This window comes from Dasypus novemcinctus, chromosome 10 (assembly GCF_030445035.2).
Source record: "Dasypus novemcinctus isolate mDasNov1 chromosome 10, mDasNov1.1.hap2, whole genome shotgun sequence".
Lineage (NCBI taxonomy): Eukaryota > Metazoa > Chordata > Mammalia > Cingulata > Dasypodidae > Dasypus > Dasypus novemcinctus.
The window spans coordinates 57,646,956-57,664,486 of NC_080682.1; the positions used below are offsets into that span (position 1 = coordinate 57,646,956).

The window sequence follows — 17,531 nt, forward strand, 5'->3', positions numbered from 1 at the left end:
AAAAAATTGGGGAACCACTGGCTTAGAGGAAGGACAGTAGAGTTAACCTATGGGCTTGGGGTTAGACCAAACTGAATCCTGATTCTGGCTCTCCCTTTTACTAGTAACTTGCCTTTTACTTGGCCAAGACACTTACCACTTAGAGCCTTGGCTACTTCATCTTGAAAGCAGTGATGGGGCTGAAACGGCCACATGCTGCATGGAAGTGCTGGGTCCATGCTCAGCACCTGACAACTCCTGAACTGTCAACTCAGACCTAGCTCTATGACAGACTGGTACCCAGGCATGGCCAGTGAATGGGAAAAATGCAGAAGCCCAAGGCAAAGTGATGGCCCTGTCTGACCTGCAGGAGCTTTGCTGCAACAGTAGAGACCAGGGGACCTAAAAGGAAATTATTCTGACTTTTCCTTCAAGGCTCTTGCTCTAACCTCTTATTTCCTACTGGAAGTCAGTTGAGAGAAGCAGAGAAGCCATCCTGTCACGTGGATGCTAGACTGTACATCCTTACCTTTTCAGGCTGACGACTGAGGCATTCTGCCCAGCTTTGTTCAAAACGTCATTCCATTCCTCATCATCCCCACGGATTATGTACCTAAAAAAAGGAAATGTCAAAGTCTGCTCAAAAGAAAAGGGGACTGTTGAAAAGAAGATAATGACATTATCAGACACCTCCTGCGCTGAAAGCCAGGCTGAGCTGTGTCAGCGCTTCAACAGCAGAGGAGGAAACAGGCATAGCTCTAGGTCACCAGGACTGCCAGCAGGGGTGGGTGACGGGACAGTTGTGCACAGCAGGCAGCCTGCCTGACTCCGTCCACCTGCCTCTCATTAACCGCCCACCAAGCAACGGCTCCCGTCCCCCCACCTCCAGGTATTTGCCCACATGCTCCCTGAGACGAGCCCCTCACCCTGTCTCTTTCTGATCGTTTTTTTTTTAACAAATCAAAGCTTTAATATTGCAAAGCCAAGGGCAGACACTAGGCTCGATACCCTGACCAGGGACCTCCTGGCCACCTCCATCTCATTTGTCCAACATCAGCCATCACTAATGATCCAGCAATGGGATTTGAACTGCAAAGAGGATCAGTGGCCACTAATTCTGGAGTTAATCACATCAATCCACAGCAGTCAGTAGGGAGCAGCAACATTACAGTTGAAGCTCAAAGGAAACTAGAATTCCTAGTACCCAGAGGGTTCTAGAACAAGGGGCTTTAGGGGGCAGTAGAATCCTTTCTTCAAACAAATTCACATGCAAAAGCCAAATACAGAAGAAAAGTTATTAAAATGCCCATTTGATCGACACCCCCCTTCCCAGAGGAAGCCCTAAGGCATGAGAGCAAAACCCCTGGCATCTAGAGAGCACAATTTGGAAATCAAAGTAGTAGAGTTTATCTTTCCAATTCTGGGGAACCAAATCCTCCAAAATTAAACAAACAGTAAACTTGGAAGTTATTAGCTCTTAGTGCTTCTAAAACCAATCTCTTGAACCATAGTTTCCAGGGAACTCAAGAGGTAGAAGAAATCTGAATGAAGACCAAGCCTTCGCTTCCCACAAACACCCAGCAGCCCACAAGCAGCAGAAGAGGCCTTACTGAGACAGGTCCATGTTCTTCAGTTTTCCCACTTCTTTCTTATGTTTCTCCTGGAATTCCTTTGCTGCTTCATCCTAGGGTCACAGACCCATAGACCGAGTAAGTCAGAATCAAGCAGTGGAAGTGGACTTGGCCCAGTGGTTAGGGCGTCCATCTACCAGAGTGAGGTCCACGGTTCAAACCCCGGGCCTCCTTGACCCGTGTGGAGCTGGCCCACACGCAGTGCTGATGCACACAAGGAGTGCCATGCCACGCAGGGGTGTCCCTGTGTAGGGGAGCCCACACACAAGGAGTGCGCCCCATAAGGAGAGCTGCCCAGTGCAAAAGAAAGTTTAGTCTGCCCAGGAATGGCACCGCACACACGGAGAGCTGACACAACAAGATGATGCAATGAAAAGAAACACAGATTCCCGTGCCGGTGACAACAACAGAAGCGGACAAAGAAGAACATGCAGCAAACGGACACAGAGAACAGACACCTGGGGTGGGGGGGAAAGGGAGATAAATAAATAAATAAATCTTTTAAAAAAAAAAGAATCAAGCAGTGAGCCCAAAGTTCAGAAAAGGAGAGGGAAGGTAGAATATAATAGTGACAGCAAAACATTTCTCTGTTTTAACCTCAGAATCATCATAGGCAGCTTTCATTAAAGTATAGCTGTATATAAAATATGCACTGTATAAATACTAAAAGGACAAACAATGTTTACAACAGTAGATGCTGGCTGGCTTGCATTCACACACACTCGGAGAAGTGTGACCACAGAACCATGAGAGCTCAAGTACAGAGGGCAGGAGCTACAGAGCCCATGCAGTGAAGTCCTGGGAGCACTACTGAGCAGAGGAGAGCAGAGCAGAGGACTCCTGTTGGAGAAGGGAGGGGGAGAACATACTGCCTTTATAGGCCAAAACCAACCGAGGCAAGCGCAGAGCTTCCCAAGGCCATCAGCAGGAACGTACCAGGTCATCGCTCAGGGTCTTCATTGTGGGCTCCATAACTACATCTTTCACTGCCACCATCTGCTCCTCAATGGCCTTTTCCTGCACTTCATTAAACAGCTACAAAAGACAACAGCCGAGAAGCGCAAAATGAAGGAGCATTAGGGACCCAGGCACTCCCTGCCATGTCATTCAGGGTCTTAAAGGTATGCATTTTAAAAACATACATTCTATGTAGTTTATGAGTACCTACATTCACAGTAGAAGTATAAAAACAGTGGCTACCTCGTAGAGGGAACACAGAACATTAGATACAGCTGAAGTCATATTTCTTCGGGGGTATATGTGAGTAAAATTAAAGCAAATATGGCCAAATGTTTGCATTTGTTTATCTTGAGGTCAAAGAATAGATATTTACGTTATTTAAAACAGCAAAGCCCTCCCCCTAGGCAGCAGTACCTTCACAACTTTGCGGATAATCCGGTTGAAAAGCCCCATCAGTTGGCCCGAGGGCAGCTCAATCTCCTTTTCCAGCTGATCCACAGACTTGTGCTGCAGACCCATCCCCAACAGAAGAGCCTGGAGGATGGAGAATCTGCTGCATGACCTCCAGGATGGGTCCTCCCCCACTAAAATGGTGCTGACAACCAGAGTTATTCTGTTTGAGCAAAGCTATGTGGTACAAAATACAGACCTACTTTGAAATCTTTTCTTGTATTCTGCTACTTGTATCCCTAGGGCTTCCTGAAATCTCCAAACTAAGTCATGATCTTAGAAAATACCTGCTCCACAACTACATGAGAAGTTCAGGGTGTTCCTAGAGCTCTGCTAAGGTAGCAGGTGCGTATTAAGGCCATGGCAGGTGGGAGGGTGGAGGGGTGGAGGGAATTTGAGTTCAAACTGCAGTTCCTCTACTTACTAACTGGATTCTAGGTACCTTCCTCAACTTCAGAGCCCAGGTATCCTCATCTGTAAAATGGGAAGCCCGCACTATCCACCCATCAGAACTGTTAGGAACTAAATGCACAAAAGTAAGTAAAAACACCCAACCCAACACCTAGCACATAAAACGCTCCACAAATACCAGCTTCTCTTTCTACCACAGGAGCACCAGGGAACCTACCGACTGGGCAGCGGACAGAGACAGGTCCCCCAAGTGGTTCAGGAAGAATATCCGGGAGATGGCTGGGACCATGTCCATGATGAGATGATAGTCCACCATGTTCCGTGAATACATCTCCAGCCTCTTCAGGTCATAGGGTAGGAAAAGCGCCTCCAGCTCCTCTCGGCTTAGGGCTAGACACACGACACAGAGCCAAGGTGAATCAGGTCAGCCTGTCACCCTCACAGTGTCTGGCAGGAGCCATGAGAGAGCAGGAACACCAGTCCTGGGAAATGCCCTAGCACTGCTCCCCACAAGGTGCTCAGCCAAAAGGCACCCGCCCAGTGGTGCACACAGGTGCCTGGCCAGCCCCAGCGCGCCAACCCTTCTCCTGCCAAAGGGGAAGGCAATTCCAGGCCACACACGGAGGGTGGAGAGATGACATGTGGCCATGCTCAGAGCTCCCACGTCAACACAACAAACAAAGGAAAGGCTCCCCATGGCCCAGGATTAGAGAAACACAGCAACACTTTGTCACTTCTCCTCAGGATCCAGCTTCACAGGCATTGGGTATGCTCTGCTCAGCTCAAGGAACACAAATCTTCCATCAAGATATAACTGGCAAAAATATATCCGTATGTACACAAACATACATATATACAAAATTAGCGAAAGACAAACACACAGCTATTAATACAAATGATCCCTTACACATGTTTATATTTTAATTAGTTAAGCAAAACGTATATGCACAAAGCATTTCCACATGTTGGGCAAAGAAGGCTGGCAACGTATTCTTATTACAATTTCATAAATGAGGAAACCGAACCTCAGAGATTAAGTGACTCATTCCCTAGATCGCAGGATTTAAATTGGGTTCCTGATTAACTACTGTACACACGTCTTTGACAGTTCTGAACTCAAATCACATTTCCAAAGTCTTGTTATGAAGATGAAGACTGCGTGAGTGACAACATACCTAGGGCAGGGCCTGGGACACAGCAGCGGCCTGCCAAGCAGGAAATGGTCAGGGTAAGCAGTGAACCAGGTCCCTCGATTCCTACACCACCACACCTGCCTCCCCTCCACAGAGCCAAGCCCCTGCCAAGACTCCCCTCAGTCCCACTGGCTCACCTGGCTGGGCTGGCTTCCCAGTGTTCCGGTTCTGAATGATGTTCAGAGCCAGAGAAGGAGAGAAGGTGCTGAACTGGTAGGACAGCAAGGCTAGGAACCGCCTTCGGAAATCTGCAGGTATTACCACACAGAGTCAGAGGACTGAGGGCCACCGCCGGGCACCCACCCCTCCTCATTCATTCACCTTTCCAAAAGGCCAAGAGCCAGGCTCCCTGGTCAGTCGCATCCTCTTCAGTCAGTGTTTTCAGCATGATGCATGAGTGTTCTCCGGTCAGGTCATTCTGGGAAACACATATTCCTAATTGGAACCAAGCCCCTCTTTTTGAAAGGCAGTTACTGGTCAAGGGGAAGCACACAGGGAAGAAAGGCTCAGTGCTTCCACAGGCCTCTCTTTCCTCCCCAGCTGGGAGACCCTTTCACAGCAGAGCCCTCACCTTGTCATTGCTCATGTTGACTCATCTTACACAGCAGGACTTTCAAAGGTCCACTTTGTCCTTCAATTTCCTTAAAGGGGCCATGGAAATGCAGCAGAACTTCAGGGCATGGCTTTTGCTCTGGACCCAAAGAAGGGGCCCAATGAGTCCCCTGCTCCTGTCAGGTAGATTCTCAGCCAGAGAGCTTAAACGCCACACAATCCAGTCAAGACATTTTTAGAGCCTTACAGGATAAACTCGACGGGCAAAACCTCAAATGCAGGCTTCTTTAGGTACCAAAATAAGTGATTATGAGACCACAGGTTTTTAAATTTTTTTACTACATAACAACATAAGCCATAAAAATACCTAATGGCTTTGCAATCAAAGAGTATTCATATGACAAAACTCCAGCACCAGGTAACAAACAAGCAGCACACAGCACAAGACCACGGGACATGACATAGTCTGCACTGAAGCTGTGTGCTGTCTTCTTGCAGTCGACTGCCAAACCTTGGCCAAACTTGCAGACAAAAAAAAAACAGTGAAATCTATGTGCTCCTCCATGCCCACAGGAAGCAGCCAAACAACCAACCGTCTTCACCAGTCCTCCTTTAAACCCTCAAGCAGGTACTCAACTCCACCCTAGGACACTCAAAAGCAAGACTCCAACGCTCCCTCCTCTCAGCTGATGACCTCCCCTCACTGAGGAAAGAACAAGAGAACTTCTTCACCCTCCCAACGCCAATCATCCAACTGACACCTCTGTCACCCACAGACTATCCTGCTGTGAAGAACGAGGTGCCCAGCTCTCCTCCCGAGCTCTGGGTCCACCCCCCCTCCAAGCCCCTCAAGGCCTGTACTCAGGAAATCATCCCCACTCACTTGACCACCCCTTGCTTGATCTCGGCAGGATCTACTCAACAGCAAACAAACTCTCCGTAACTCCAGGCTCTCTCCAGCTACCTTATTTCTCTGCCTGTTTCAATCTTGTGAAAGAATTGTCTACTCAGCCTATTTCCTCACTCCTTTCTCCTCGATGCACACTGTGAAGATTAATTTTTTTTTTAAAAGAAGGTACCAAGGATTGAACCTGGGACCTCGTACATGGGAGGCAGGCACTCAACCACTGACTACACCCACTCCCCACTCCCCAATGAAGGTTATTTTAGTGTCAGCTTGACTAGGTTATGATACCCAGCTGTTTGGTCAAACACTGGTCTAGATGTTGCTGTGGAGGTATTTCATAGATGTGATTAACATCTACAATCGGTTAACTTTAAGTTACCCTCAATAATGTAGATGGGCCTCATCCAATCAGTTGGAGACCTTAATGCAGAGAACTAAGGGATTCAAGAAGACATTCTGCCTTACAGACTGCTGGCTTCCTCTGGATCCCGGATTCACGACTGCATTATCACTCTCACTAGAACTTCAAGGCGACCTGCCCTATGCATCTCAGACTTGCCAGCCCCCACAGTCACGTGAACTAACTCCTTGAAATAAATCTAACGTATTAAACATATACACATATGTATATACGTATACATACATATATACACACACACATGCCCTATTGGTTTTGCTTCTCTGGAGAACTCTGATAATACACACTCCAACTAAGTTTAACCCTCCACTCTATAAACTGCTTTCATTCAGATCACAAATACCCCTTTCATTGGCAAATCCAATCATCATTTTTCCTCATCTTACTTGTTCTCTGAGGGCATTAGACACTCCTTAAAACAGTTTGTCTCTTGGACCCTAACACCACAGCCACTCTTCTTCCTTGCTGTGTCATCTTCCTTTTTACTCTAAATATTGGAAAGCTCCAAAGACTCCTATCTACTCTGTCCCTACTTCCAGGGGTTTTAAATATTTACTCTCACTGAACAAAAGTATTTACTGAATATTTGTCATATACTATTCTAAGTGCTCAGAAGACAGCAGTGAGTAAAGAAGAGACCAAAAAAAAAAAGAAATTCCTGCTCTCAAAGAATATATTCTACTAAGAATATGCTGATGATTCTCCAAACTCTATTTCCAGCCCCAGCCTTTCTCTGAACTTCAGACTCCTATTGCCAATTGCTTATTCCATATTTCCATTTGGAAGTCCAATAGGCATATCACATGTTTTCTCACAAAATCCCTGCTTTTCCTTCCAAGCCTCTCCTTTCCACCCATGCCCAGTGTAAACAGCACCTCCAACACCTAATTTCTCAAACATCCATTTTCTCTCAAGTCAAACATCTAGGCATTATGTACTCACCCTCCACATCAAATCCTTCAACAACTTGTGTCAAGTCTACCTCTAAAGCATATCAAGATTCTGACCACATCCGTCTACCTTCACTACTGTCCCCCAGATGAAACCACTCCATCTTCTCACTAAGGCTCCTAAAGTCAGCCCCCACTGGTCTCCTTGCTGACCACTGTCCATCCTCCACAAAACAGCCACCGAATCTTTCCCTCCAACAGCTTGCTGATCCAATGGGAAGAAAATGCAGAATTGGTACTTACACTTCGCTGCTTGCCATGAACCACTACTCTTTCCCTCTTGGAGACTCCAGCTGCACAATTCACCAAGTTCATTTCCAACACAGGCCCTAACATTTGCTTTTCCATCTGCTTAGAAATGCTCTTTTCTCCAAGAATGTCAGCTGGACCATTCTAATCATTCAGGTTTCAATTTGAAAAGTCACCCCCTCAAAAGCTTTATCCCCCATTATAACTATCATCTTCAAGGACCATAACATTATCTGAAAACTCCTTATAGGTTTACTACTTTGTTGCTTATTTCCACCCACTAGAAAATAAGCTTCATGGTTTGTCTCTTGTTCACTGCCTGATTTGCTGTACGTGCTAAATATATATACATTTTAAATAACTGAGATCATTAACGCTCACCTCCCCTCAATAATCCTCCATGGACTGTCTAAAATCCATGTGTCATACACATCCATCCAACATCTCTCCTGCAGATAAAATTTTTTAGGAGGCACTGGGGATTGAACCCCAGTTCAAGTAAATTGGGGACCTTTTACATGGGAACGACTGAGCTACACCCACTCCCCAGATAATTTTTAATAATGGTCTGTCCAATTGTACTTATCTCCTAAAGCCAGTTTGTTAGGTTCCCCCCACCCCCGCCCCCAAATTCAAGGGAAACCCTCAGGTTACAAGATTCCAGAATTCAGGTGATGAGTCCAAGTGCACCTCTACAATTTAATAATCGAAGACGAAGTCCAGTGCACACCAGGCATGCATTACGTACTGTGGAATAAATGTGCAGTCACATGCCTTTCTATGAGGGTGGATGTTTTGGTGAGCCTCCCAATCAAGTTCTTCAGAGGCACAGGAAGCACACCCGCTCAGAGCACAGCAGCAGGGAGGCACTACAGCCCTGAGCAAGGACAGATGTCTTTCCAACCAAAACCACAACCTTAAACCCTCTGCCAGGAGCCCCAGCTCACCGGTGTCTGTCTCAGATAAACAGGGACAAATCCAGCTCGTTTCCAGAACCTGCAAAGATGCAAAAAGAGTCGGTCACTATGTGTGCCCTCCAGAGAGGGGCTGACAGGTAGAGATGGGCAAGGTCCAGGAGCAAGAGCCAGCCAGTAGGTGGCTGACAGACAATGGCTGGAAGGGGAGCGTCAGACATCCAGCCCACCGGTCTCTTCTTTTTCAGGACACTGATGCCATGGGGTTGATGCTGGAAGAAGGACAGGCAGACACTTACTTGAGGAGCCTGGGAGTCAAGCCGTAAGAAACACCCAGGTAATCCAGGGGCTCGGCAGGCCTCTCACTCAATTTGAGGAGTAAGGGAGGCAGGTTCTTCCGAGGAGTGATGACCTCTTCCAACAAGCTGACAGCCTGCAGAGACACCGGGGAAGAAGAGTGCACTCAGCAGGAGAGGAGAGGGAGAGATGTTCCCAAGCACCCCTGCCACTCCAGGCTCTGAACTAAACACAACAAAAACCGAAGAGCTTTCATGGTTTGTTCCTGTGGTTTTTAAAATGTAAGAACACCAATGAGTCAAGTAATCATTCTCAAGTACGATCAACATCTACACACACCTGGAATCACACTGCTCAACCTAGCATGCAGGAGAACAGCCACAGCTCAATCTGAATCTGCACTTAAATACAAGCCCCTGCCTGAGCTCCTAAGCAGGTACCTGGTCAAAACCAAATGGATGGTTGTGAAAACCTGCCTGCCTGTTACAGTTCCTACTGTTAAACATCCTTATCAAAGAAAAACAGCACTCCTCTGAGCGTGGGTCTAGAACTAAAGAACAGGAAACTACAGCAGTGATTCTCAAACTCTAACATGCATCAGAATCACCTGGAAAGCATTTTTAACAAGTTTTGAGTAATGCTGATGATACTGGTCTGGGGACACTGAAAGAACCACTGACCTAGGGATCTCAACTAGAGAGAAAGATGCAGCTTCCCCCACACCGAAGAGGAAATCTGCTTCTCCTTGGAGGAAATCGCTGGACAGCTCTCAGTGATGCTCCAGAAGACCCTAGAGAATTATCCTCCCAAGAAGCAGGAGTTTTGCCAAGTGACGCTTACCTCGCTGCTTATGGTGTGAATTTCTTGTGATGTGTCAAGGACCTTTTCCTCAAGACAAGGGTATCTGCCTTCGTAGTACATCTGCAGCAGCTGCAGAGCTCGGCTGCCATAGCCCATCTGAGCAAACATGAAAGGAAACCGGCAAAGAGAAAAGAGATGCTCTGGGTTTGTGTGAACCATTTCTACTCCCCTCTTGCTTCCACAAAGCCTTCACTCCGTGTAAAACTGTGCTTGGCAAAGAGAACCAAAGAAATCCCTCAATGGTATCAAAGCAGAGCCCCCCAAGACCAAGAGGAGCATGACCCTCACGCTTACTCTCGTCTGGCCCACCAAGGCCACTTGGGGGCAGGAATGCTGTCTGTGCTTTCTGGTCCACAGATCAGCAAGCCCAAAAAGGGACAATTTCTGTACCAAGGCCAGTACTATGGCTAAACCCTGGGTAGGGATTTCCAAGAGTCTGTAAGTAATTATGGAAAGTCCCCTGTGCTCACAAAGGGAGAGCGAGAACACTGTCTACCTGCCGAACCCCAGCCCTGGCCAAATTCTCCATGCCAGAGAAGTGCCTGGAACTTTGCTTGCTCCTTGACAGGTTTCCTATTCAAACAACCAAATATACCTGCTCTAAAGAGCTGACAGCAACATGGCTGTAGCTAACAGCCTACATTAGCCCCAAAAGGCATAAGGACATGTTACCCCTTGATAATCCGGGTGAACAGCAATGCGAACAACCCTGCCACCAGAAAGGCTGCCAAAGTCTGGATCTTGGAACTGTGGGGCAGATACAAGTCAGTAACTTATTAACACAAAAACATCCTCTAACACCACCCCTTCCACTTACTGAGACATGCCAGGGAAAGCACATCACCTGTTCCGACACTGTCCATGGGATCAGGTCCCCTGAAGCCTTTTTGCCTCGAGACAAACTGTTCAAGATGGACTGGCGAGAAATCTCCCCCTCCAGGCACACCTGTGATGGAAGCAGAGCAGTGCAGATACAAAGGTCAGCTCCAGATTCCACTCATTTTGGTGTTTCCCTAACTAGGTCGTCTTTTTCCATCCCAGTGTTTAGGCTCAACCCTGTACCTGACTCATCCATTTCTAGGAGCAGTTTCGTGACTACGCCATGGGCATCCTGATCACTGTTATTAACAAGGCAGAGGATGGCCACCCCCCGGCTACATGCACACTGTGCACATGGGCAGAGAGGGTGCAGAGGCAGCGCTGAACGGCCAGAGGAAATACAGGACACTCAGGTGTCTAACAGGAAAATGCTTCCACAAATTAGGTCCCTCCATATAAGATATTATTCAGCCTTTAAAAATTATGTTGATAGATATTTGACAAGTTTAAAAAAAAATTACCGGGAAACGGACTTTGGCCCAGTGGTTAGGGCGTCCGTCTACCACATGGGAGGTCCGCGGTTCTAGCCCCCGGCCTCCTTGACCCGTGTGGAGCTGGCCCATGCGCAGTGCTGATGTGCGCAAGGAGTGCCGCCACGCAGGGTGTCCCCCGCGTAGGGGAGCCCCACGCGCAAGGAGTGCACCCATAAGGAGAGCCGCCCAGCGCGAAGGAGGGAGCAGCCTGCCCAGGAATGGCGCCGCCCACACTTCCCGTGCCGCTGACGACAACAGAAGCGGACAAAGAAACAAGAAACAAGAAACAAGACTCAGCAAAAAGACACAGAAAACAGACAACCGGGGGAGGGGAGGGGAATTAAATAAATAAAAATAAATCTTTAAAAAAAAAAAAAAATTACCAAACACTACAATCTCGTTTTTATGAAGAAAAAAATGATACAGAAAATCATAAATATGTGATTATACCTTGAGGTGAGATTCCAGATATTAAAGAAAAATTTTTTTTCCAAACTGCCATCGTCTAACTTCCTAATTACCAGGTACTACTCTTACAATATATAATAAAAGGGGGGAACAAGCGTAAAAAATTTCTGTTTGTGGGACAGTCATAAGTCAAAATAAGCCAGCTCTGCACTTTACCACCAATAGCGTGGGACTCTGGGTTCCATGGGTGGTGGTTCCTTCAATGCCTCCTGACTGCTGCCTCAACGTGCTCCCAGCACTGGGCATCAGACCGGAAATCAGCAGCCTCCCCTCCCACAATACCTGGGGGTATTGTGTCACTGGTCCTTTATGCCTCAGTGGTTCCCAAAATCAGTGCATGAGGATGCCCCTGCCCCCCCGTACCTGGATGACAGCAAGCACTTCCGGAAGGGCATTCTGGGTGGGGGGCACAGGAGGCAGAAGGCAGAAGAGGTGGTGAGCAGGCGCATCAGAGAGCATCTGGAGATCGTTGGGAGAGTTCTGTGGGACACAAATACCGGTCAGTGAAAAAGAACTACTTCTCCTCTTGTCCTTTAGGTGACTCAAGAGGCTACATTCAGAATTAAGATGACTGGAATATTGCCATTCCTGACACCAAGTGATGAGCCAAAACCTAGTAAAGTGCCTTTCTGGAATTTTGGCAAGCCTGAGGCTCTTCATAACTGCTTAAGGGGGACTTAGCCTCAAATGCCTACTGTCATCTCACCACCAGGGCTAAGGCTGCAGGGCAGTAGAAGAGAACTTATTTAGTACTACTTATTTCACAGTTGAGAAGTGACTTTTTCCAGATAAGAGGCTGCTATTTCAGGAAAAGCTGCCACCAATTCTAACATCAACTCTTCAGCCCCTCATTAAAGGCTGCTCATAAAAATGCTACCTAGATACTCAAAAAGTATCCAACCTGCCTTTTAGTTTCTGAGAATTTCAGATATTCTACACCCTCAAACTAGCTGTTCCTTAAAAAGCCCAGAGGTACAAAGTTGGTCTCAGGTCCACAGCATCCCTGGGTGGTGACTGCTGAGTTAGCTCAGCCTTTCAAGTTAGTGGACAGACAAGAAATACAAGTGCCCCTTTTAAAAGGGCCAAAGTTTTCTCCTCTCTCCAGCTAACACTCTGAACTGATGGAGGAGATCCCCACCTTGTATGCAAAGATAGAAGCCCCAGACAAGGCCAAGCCCCCCGGCAAGCTCACTGCCCTCCCTTGGCACGTCTTAAGTCCTATTACCAGTGTAATGGTCACCTGAGCCACTGGGAAATGCAAAGTCAAAGGGGACTGCTGAGCACTGGAGCTCACTGCTGGAGCTCATCCAAGGACTAGCTGCAGTTTACCTTGTAGTGAGATGCCACATAGAGGGCCATGAGTCGTTGGAGGAAAACTTCAGAGGCCTTGTGGTAGCAAAAGAGGGTGTCTCTATTAACGTAGTAGCTGGATCTGGAGTTAAGCAACCAAAACAAACCAGAGAGCCCAAAGGAGGCCATAATATTTCTAAGGATCACCCAGATATGTGGAATTCCCTCCGCTTTGGAAGAGGATCCCAGTATCTTGGGCAGAAACACTATTAGGGAAGGAAGAAAATGGAAACTGAGAAGGTTCGACAATGGAACAACGGGCCCAAACACTTTTGTTTAATTCTTTCATCACCCCCTCTACTTTCCACAAGGCAAATGAAACTCAGAGCAGGATACAGTTCACAGGTTTCAGGCAAGGGACAGCCTGATATTATCCGAGTAATGCTAAGGCAATCCAGGCACAATAAATCGTTGAGCCACTTCTCCACTGCATCCCCAGGGGCATAGCGGATTGACTCCTGGAGGGAAACCTCATGCAGTGTTCTAGCTGTTCTCCACAACAAACACACAATAAAAAACAACTATTAAATACCCATTGTCCAAAAGAACAAGGAAAACATTCTGTATTTGTCACATGTCCAGATAAATACAGCTCAAGAATTTAAATTGGGTCATTTTTAAATTGCTACAGTGGGGGAATGGATGTGGCTCAAGCAGTTGGACATCCGCCTTCCATATGGGAGGTCCCAGGTTCGGTTCCCGGTGCCTCCTAAAGAAGACAAACAATGAACAGACATCAAGCAGACAACAAGCAAAAACAACAAGCAAGACAAAGAACAGAGAACGAGTGGAAAAAAACCCAAAAACAAGCAGGGAACAGATGTGGCTCAGGCAGTTGAGCACCTGCCTCTCACAAGGGAGGTCCCAGGCGCCCAAGAAAAAGCTAGCAGAAAATAGCAAAAACAACAAACAAACCAGATAAGGAAGCCATCTGGGACAGGGGTGCTAATGAAAAAAATTTTTGTTTTAACTGCTTTAGTCACTGTTCAACTTGTCCTGATATCAACCCCAAAGGGATCTTACTAAGTCCGCGCAACCACGCCCGATACAGCGACAAACAAGGATCTAACCACCAGAAGGTCCGAATCAGGCTACTCCTCGGAGAAAAGCTACTTCCCCTCTTGAGGACTCAACCTTTCGACCTGAGGGTGGAAAGGCTTGTACTGCCTTCAGTGTTAGAGAGGTGGGACTCCAGCAAGGGATTCATTCCACAGCGACATGCTGTGGACTACACGGGGCTACCTGATGCCAGTCTGGCTGTCGTCGTGGTCTTGTTCTCAGCGGTGGTGCTGATTTGGCTCTGGGCACTCTGTTGACGGAGCTGCTGAATGAGCTTGAGGGACAGTGACCGGCCAGTGCCCTCATAGCTAGAAGCAAAGGCAAAGGCATAGGCATGAGGTCATCTGGTCTCTAGAAGGGGAGAGAGAACCACTTTCCCCATTGCATCACGGACTCCTGCTTCCTGAGGACAGCCTTGTTCCTCTGTGAACTTCAGATGCACGCCCAGAGGAGGCAAGGCAGCGCGGTGGCTCAGCTCTCAGCCACTCAGGCCTAGGTTCAAGTCCTGCTTTTCTACTTGGTGCCTCTGGACCAGGAACTCAACCTCTGTTAGCCTCATTCTCAAAGGGAATTGTCCTATGCACCCTACAGGCCTGTGACACAAACTAAAAAAACAAGGACTGAAAAGAGAATGTAATGGGAGCTGCTACATTCATGAAGGAATCAAGAGAGGGCAATTCTTTTCCTTCCTACTTTCACTTAAAAGATGATGTAAAACAACTAACAAAACTTGGGGGGGAAAGGCTATCATCTGTTCACTGAAGTAGGTCTCTTTATTTCTGAGTATGCCCTCTCATGAGTACAAGCACAAGTACAAGGGTTCAGACTGCTTCAGTGGATTTTCTTGCTTAAGTATTGTATCACTACAAAGTTCTCATTATTATTATACTATTTAGAGACTATATAAATACATCCTCTTACTCAAATACAACTTTTATATAATAATCAGAAGGCTGGATTTTGAAATACTTCTCCCCTCCCCCCACAAAACAGCTCTCCCAAAGGAATTCCATTTACTTTTTTAAAAAAAATTATTAATAAAGGTAATAAACCTGCAATGCAGAATTATACCTCATTCGAGATATGATTTCTGTATGGCAACCTTTCTAATACTGAAGATATGTATTTATTATTGACCTGGGAAAAAATCCCACAATACATTGTTAATGTAAAAAAGCAAAGTAAAGATAATACTGACGTTTCACTTTTGTTAAGAATGAAAAGATAAAATAAAAATGCCAAGAAAATGTACATATTATAACGGAGGTTATCTATATATGGTTGGATTACAGGTGATTTTTCTCTTTGTTTACCTACTTTTTTCTCATTTTTCTATAGCAAACATTAACTACTTAGAATCAGAAAGTTTCTTTTTTTTTTTTATTTAATTCCCGCCCCCGTCCCCCGCTTGTCTGTTCTCTGTGTCTATATGCTGCGTCTTGTTTCTTTGTCCACTTCTGTTGTCGTCAGCGGCACGGAAGTGTGGGCGGCGCCATTCCTGGGCAGGCTGCACTTTCTTTCGTGCTGGGCGGCTCTCCTTACGGGGTGCACTCCTTGCGCGAGGGGCTCCCCTACACGGGGGGGGGACACCCCTGCGTGGCAGGGCACTCCTTGCGCGCATCAGCACTGCGCATGGGCCAGCTCCACACGGGTCAAGGAGGCCCGGGGTTTGAACCGCGGACCTCCCATGTGGTAGGCGGACGCCCTAACCACTGGGCCAAGTTCGTTTCCCCACAAAGTTTCTCCTGTGCCATTATAAGCTGAATACTCCCTCATGCTATTTATAGTTATTTTAACACTGTTAACTTTACATAATTCTAAGACATAAGATATTGGTATTGCCGCCTATGTACTTTTAAAAACATGTATTATATGGGTTACAAAATTCTTCAGTCTTATGCTGCCCATTTAATGTCAGACCAGCAAAACGTCAAAATTTATTAAAAGGCTGGCTCCTGTTTACTGAAGCCCCTGGAGAGATTGAGGCAGTCCCAAAGAAAAGTTCAGACCTCCCTTTCCAAGCCAGTTCATATTCATTACACACCACCTAACTTGCAAGAAGCTGCAGTGGGAACTGCTCCCACCTGTACTGCCTTACCCGTTGATAGTGGATGCCATGAAAACAAGGTAGGGGCCAAGCAGGCTTTTCACCAGCGGGAGCGGAATGGCAGCAGCTTCATCAATCACGACAAGTTCAGCCTGGCCCAGTTTCACAGCATCTGCAGGATGTATATACTGCGGGGAGGAAACATTTAGATTATTAGCTTGGCCACCTAATGGCACAGCTGTGATTACTGGTGACTCATCCTGAAGGCCACTCTCTTTCCTCCCCTTCCCACTTTCCATTTCTTATTTTTCCCATTACTCCTTTCCACATTTCCTTGGCAGAACAAAAATGGAATGGGCTTGGAGTCAGAAGCCTGGGTTCACACAGAGTTCAACCACTTACTGTGTGCCCCTGGACAAGTCACTTAAACTCAGAGACTCAGATTTCTCTTCTGTAAGATGGGAAAAAAATACTTGTCTTATGGCTGCTTAAAGAAAAAAAAAAAACACTTTGCCAGTGCCTAGTGTATAAAGATAGTGGCTCCCTTTCCTTTCTTTTTCTTCAAGTACTTAGGCTTCTCACCAGCTCAGATAAGAAGACCAAGCCTCCCAGTACTGGTGCAGACAATATTTCTATACTACTTTCTTTCTTTCTTTTTTTTTTTAAAGATTTATTTATTTATTTAATTCCCCCCTCCCCCGGTTGTCTGTTCTTTGTGTCTATTTGCTGCGTCTTGCTTCTTTGTCCGCTTCTGTTGTTGTCAGTGACACAGGGAAGTGTGGGCGGCGCCATTCCTGGGCAGGCTGCACTTTCTTTCACGCTGGGCGGCTCTCCTTACGGGGTGCACTCCTTGCGCGTGGGGCTCCCCTACGCGGGGGACACCCCTGCGGGGGCATCAGCACTGCGCATGGGCCAGCTCAAGGAGGCCCGGGGTTTGAACCGCGGACCTCCCATGTGGTAGACGGATGCCATAACCACTGGGCCAAGTCCGTTTCCCTATACTACTTTCTTATGCATACAAACAACCCCTTTGTTTCTTCAAGGCTACCTGCTAATTTAAAGATAGAGCATAAAAGACCATAAAAATGGTGCAGCTACTGTGGAAAATAGTTTGGCGGTTCCTCAGAAAGTTGAAAATAGAATTACCATGTGACCTTGCAATCACACTTCTTGGGATATTCCCCAAAGAACTGAAAACAGGGACTTGAACAAGTACTTATACACCAATATTTATAGCAACATTTTTCATGGGGCCCAAAGGTGGAAGCAAGCCAAGTGTCCATCTACAGATGAATGGATAAACAAAATGTGGTATATACATACAATGGAATATTATTCAGCTGTAAAAAGGAGTGAAGTTTTAATATAGGCTATAAAATGGATGAACCTTGAGGTTACCATGTTGACTGAAATAAGCCAGACACAAAAAGATAAATATTGTATGCTCTCACTTACATGAAATGATTACAAGAAACAAATTTCA

At 46.6% G+C, this 17,531-nt stretch overlaps 1 protein-coding gene across 4 annotated transcripts in view; it reads right to left on the reverse strand.

Moving 5' to 3' along the window:
* Positions 1-17,531, reverse strand: part of NAT10 (N-acetyltransferase 10) — a 46,167-nt gene that overhangs the window by 4,691 nt on the left and 23,945 nt on the right. For 3 of the 4 annotated variants that reach the window (XM_058305581.2, XM_012522225.4, XM_012522224.4), the window contains exons 12-28: positions 16,100-16,236; positions 14,185-14,309; positions 13,279-13,429; positions 12,922-13,018; positions 11,956-12,072; positions 10,617-10,718; positions 10,445-10,519; positions 9,752-9,868; positions 8,914-9,047; positions 8,648-8,696; positions 4,946-5,042; positions 4,762-4,872; positions 3,649-3,821; positions 2,985-3,104; positions 2,547-2,645; positions 1,590-1,663; positions 509-592 (exon numbers count right to left, since the gene is read on the reverse strand). In XM_058305581.2, the coding sequence (XP_058161564.1) occupies positions 509-592; positions 1,590-1,663; positions 2,547-2,645; positions 2,985-3,104; positions 3,649-3,821; positions 4,762-4,872; positions 4,946-5,042; positions 8,648-8,696; positions 8,914-9,047; positions 9,752-9,868; positions 10,445-10,519; positions 10,617-10,718; positions 11,956-12,072; positions 12,922-13,018; positions 13,279-13,429; positions 14,185-14,309; positions 16,100-16,236 (1,862 nt within the window). The remainder of the gene's footprint in view (positions 1-508; positions 593-1,589; positions 1,664-2,546; positions 2,646-2,984; positions 3,105-3,648; positions 3,822-4,761; positions 4,873-4,945; positions 5,043-8,647; positions 8,697-8,913; positions 9,048-9,751; positions 9,869-10,444; positions 10,520-10,616; positions 10,719-11,955; positions 12,073-12,921; positions 13,019-13,278; positions 13,430-14,184; positions 14,310-16,099; positions 16,237-17,531) is intronic. The other variant, XR_009187598.2, reaches the window with a different exon arrangement.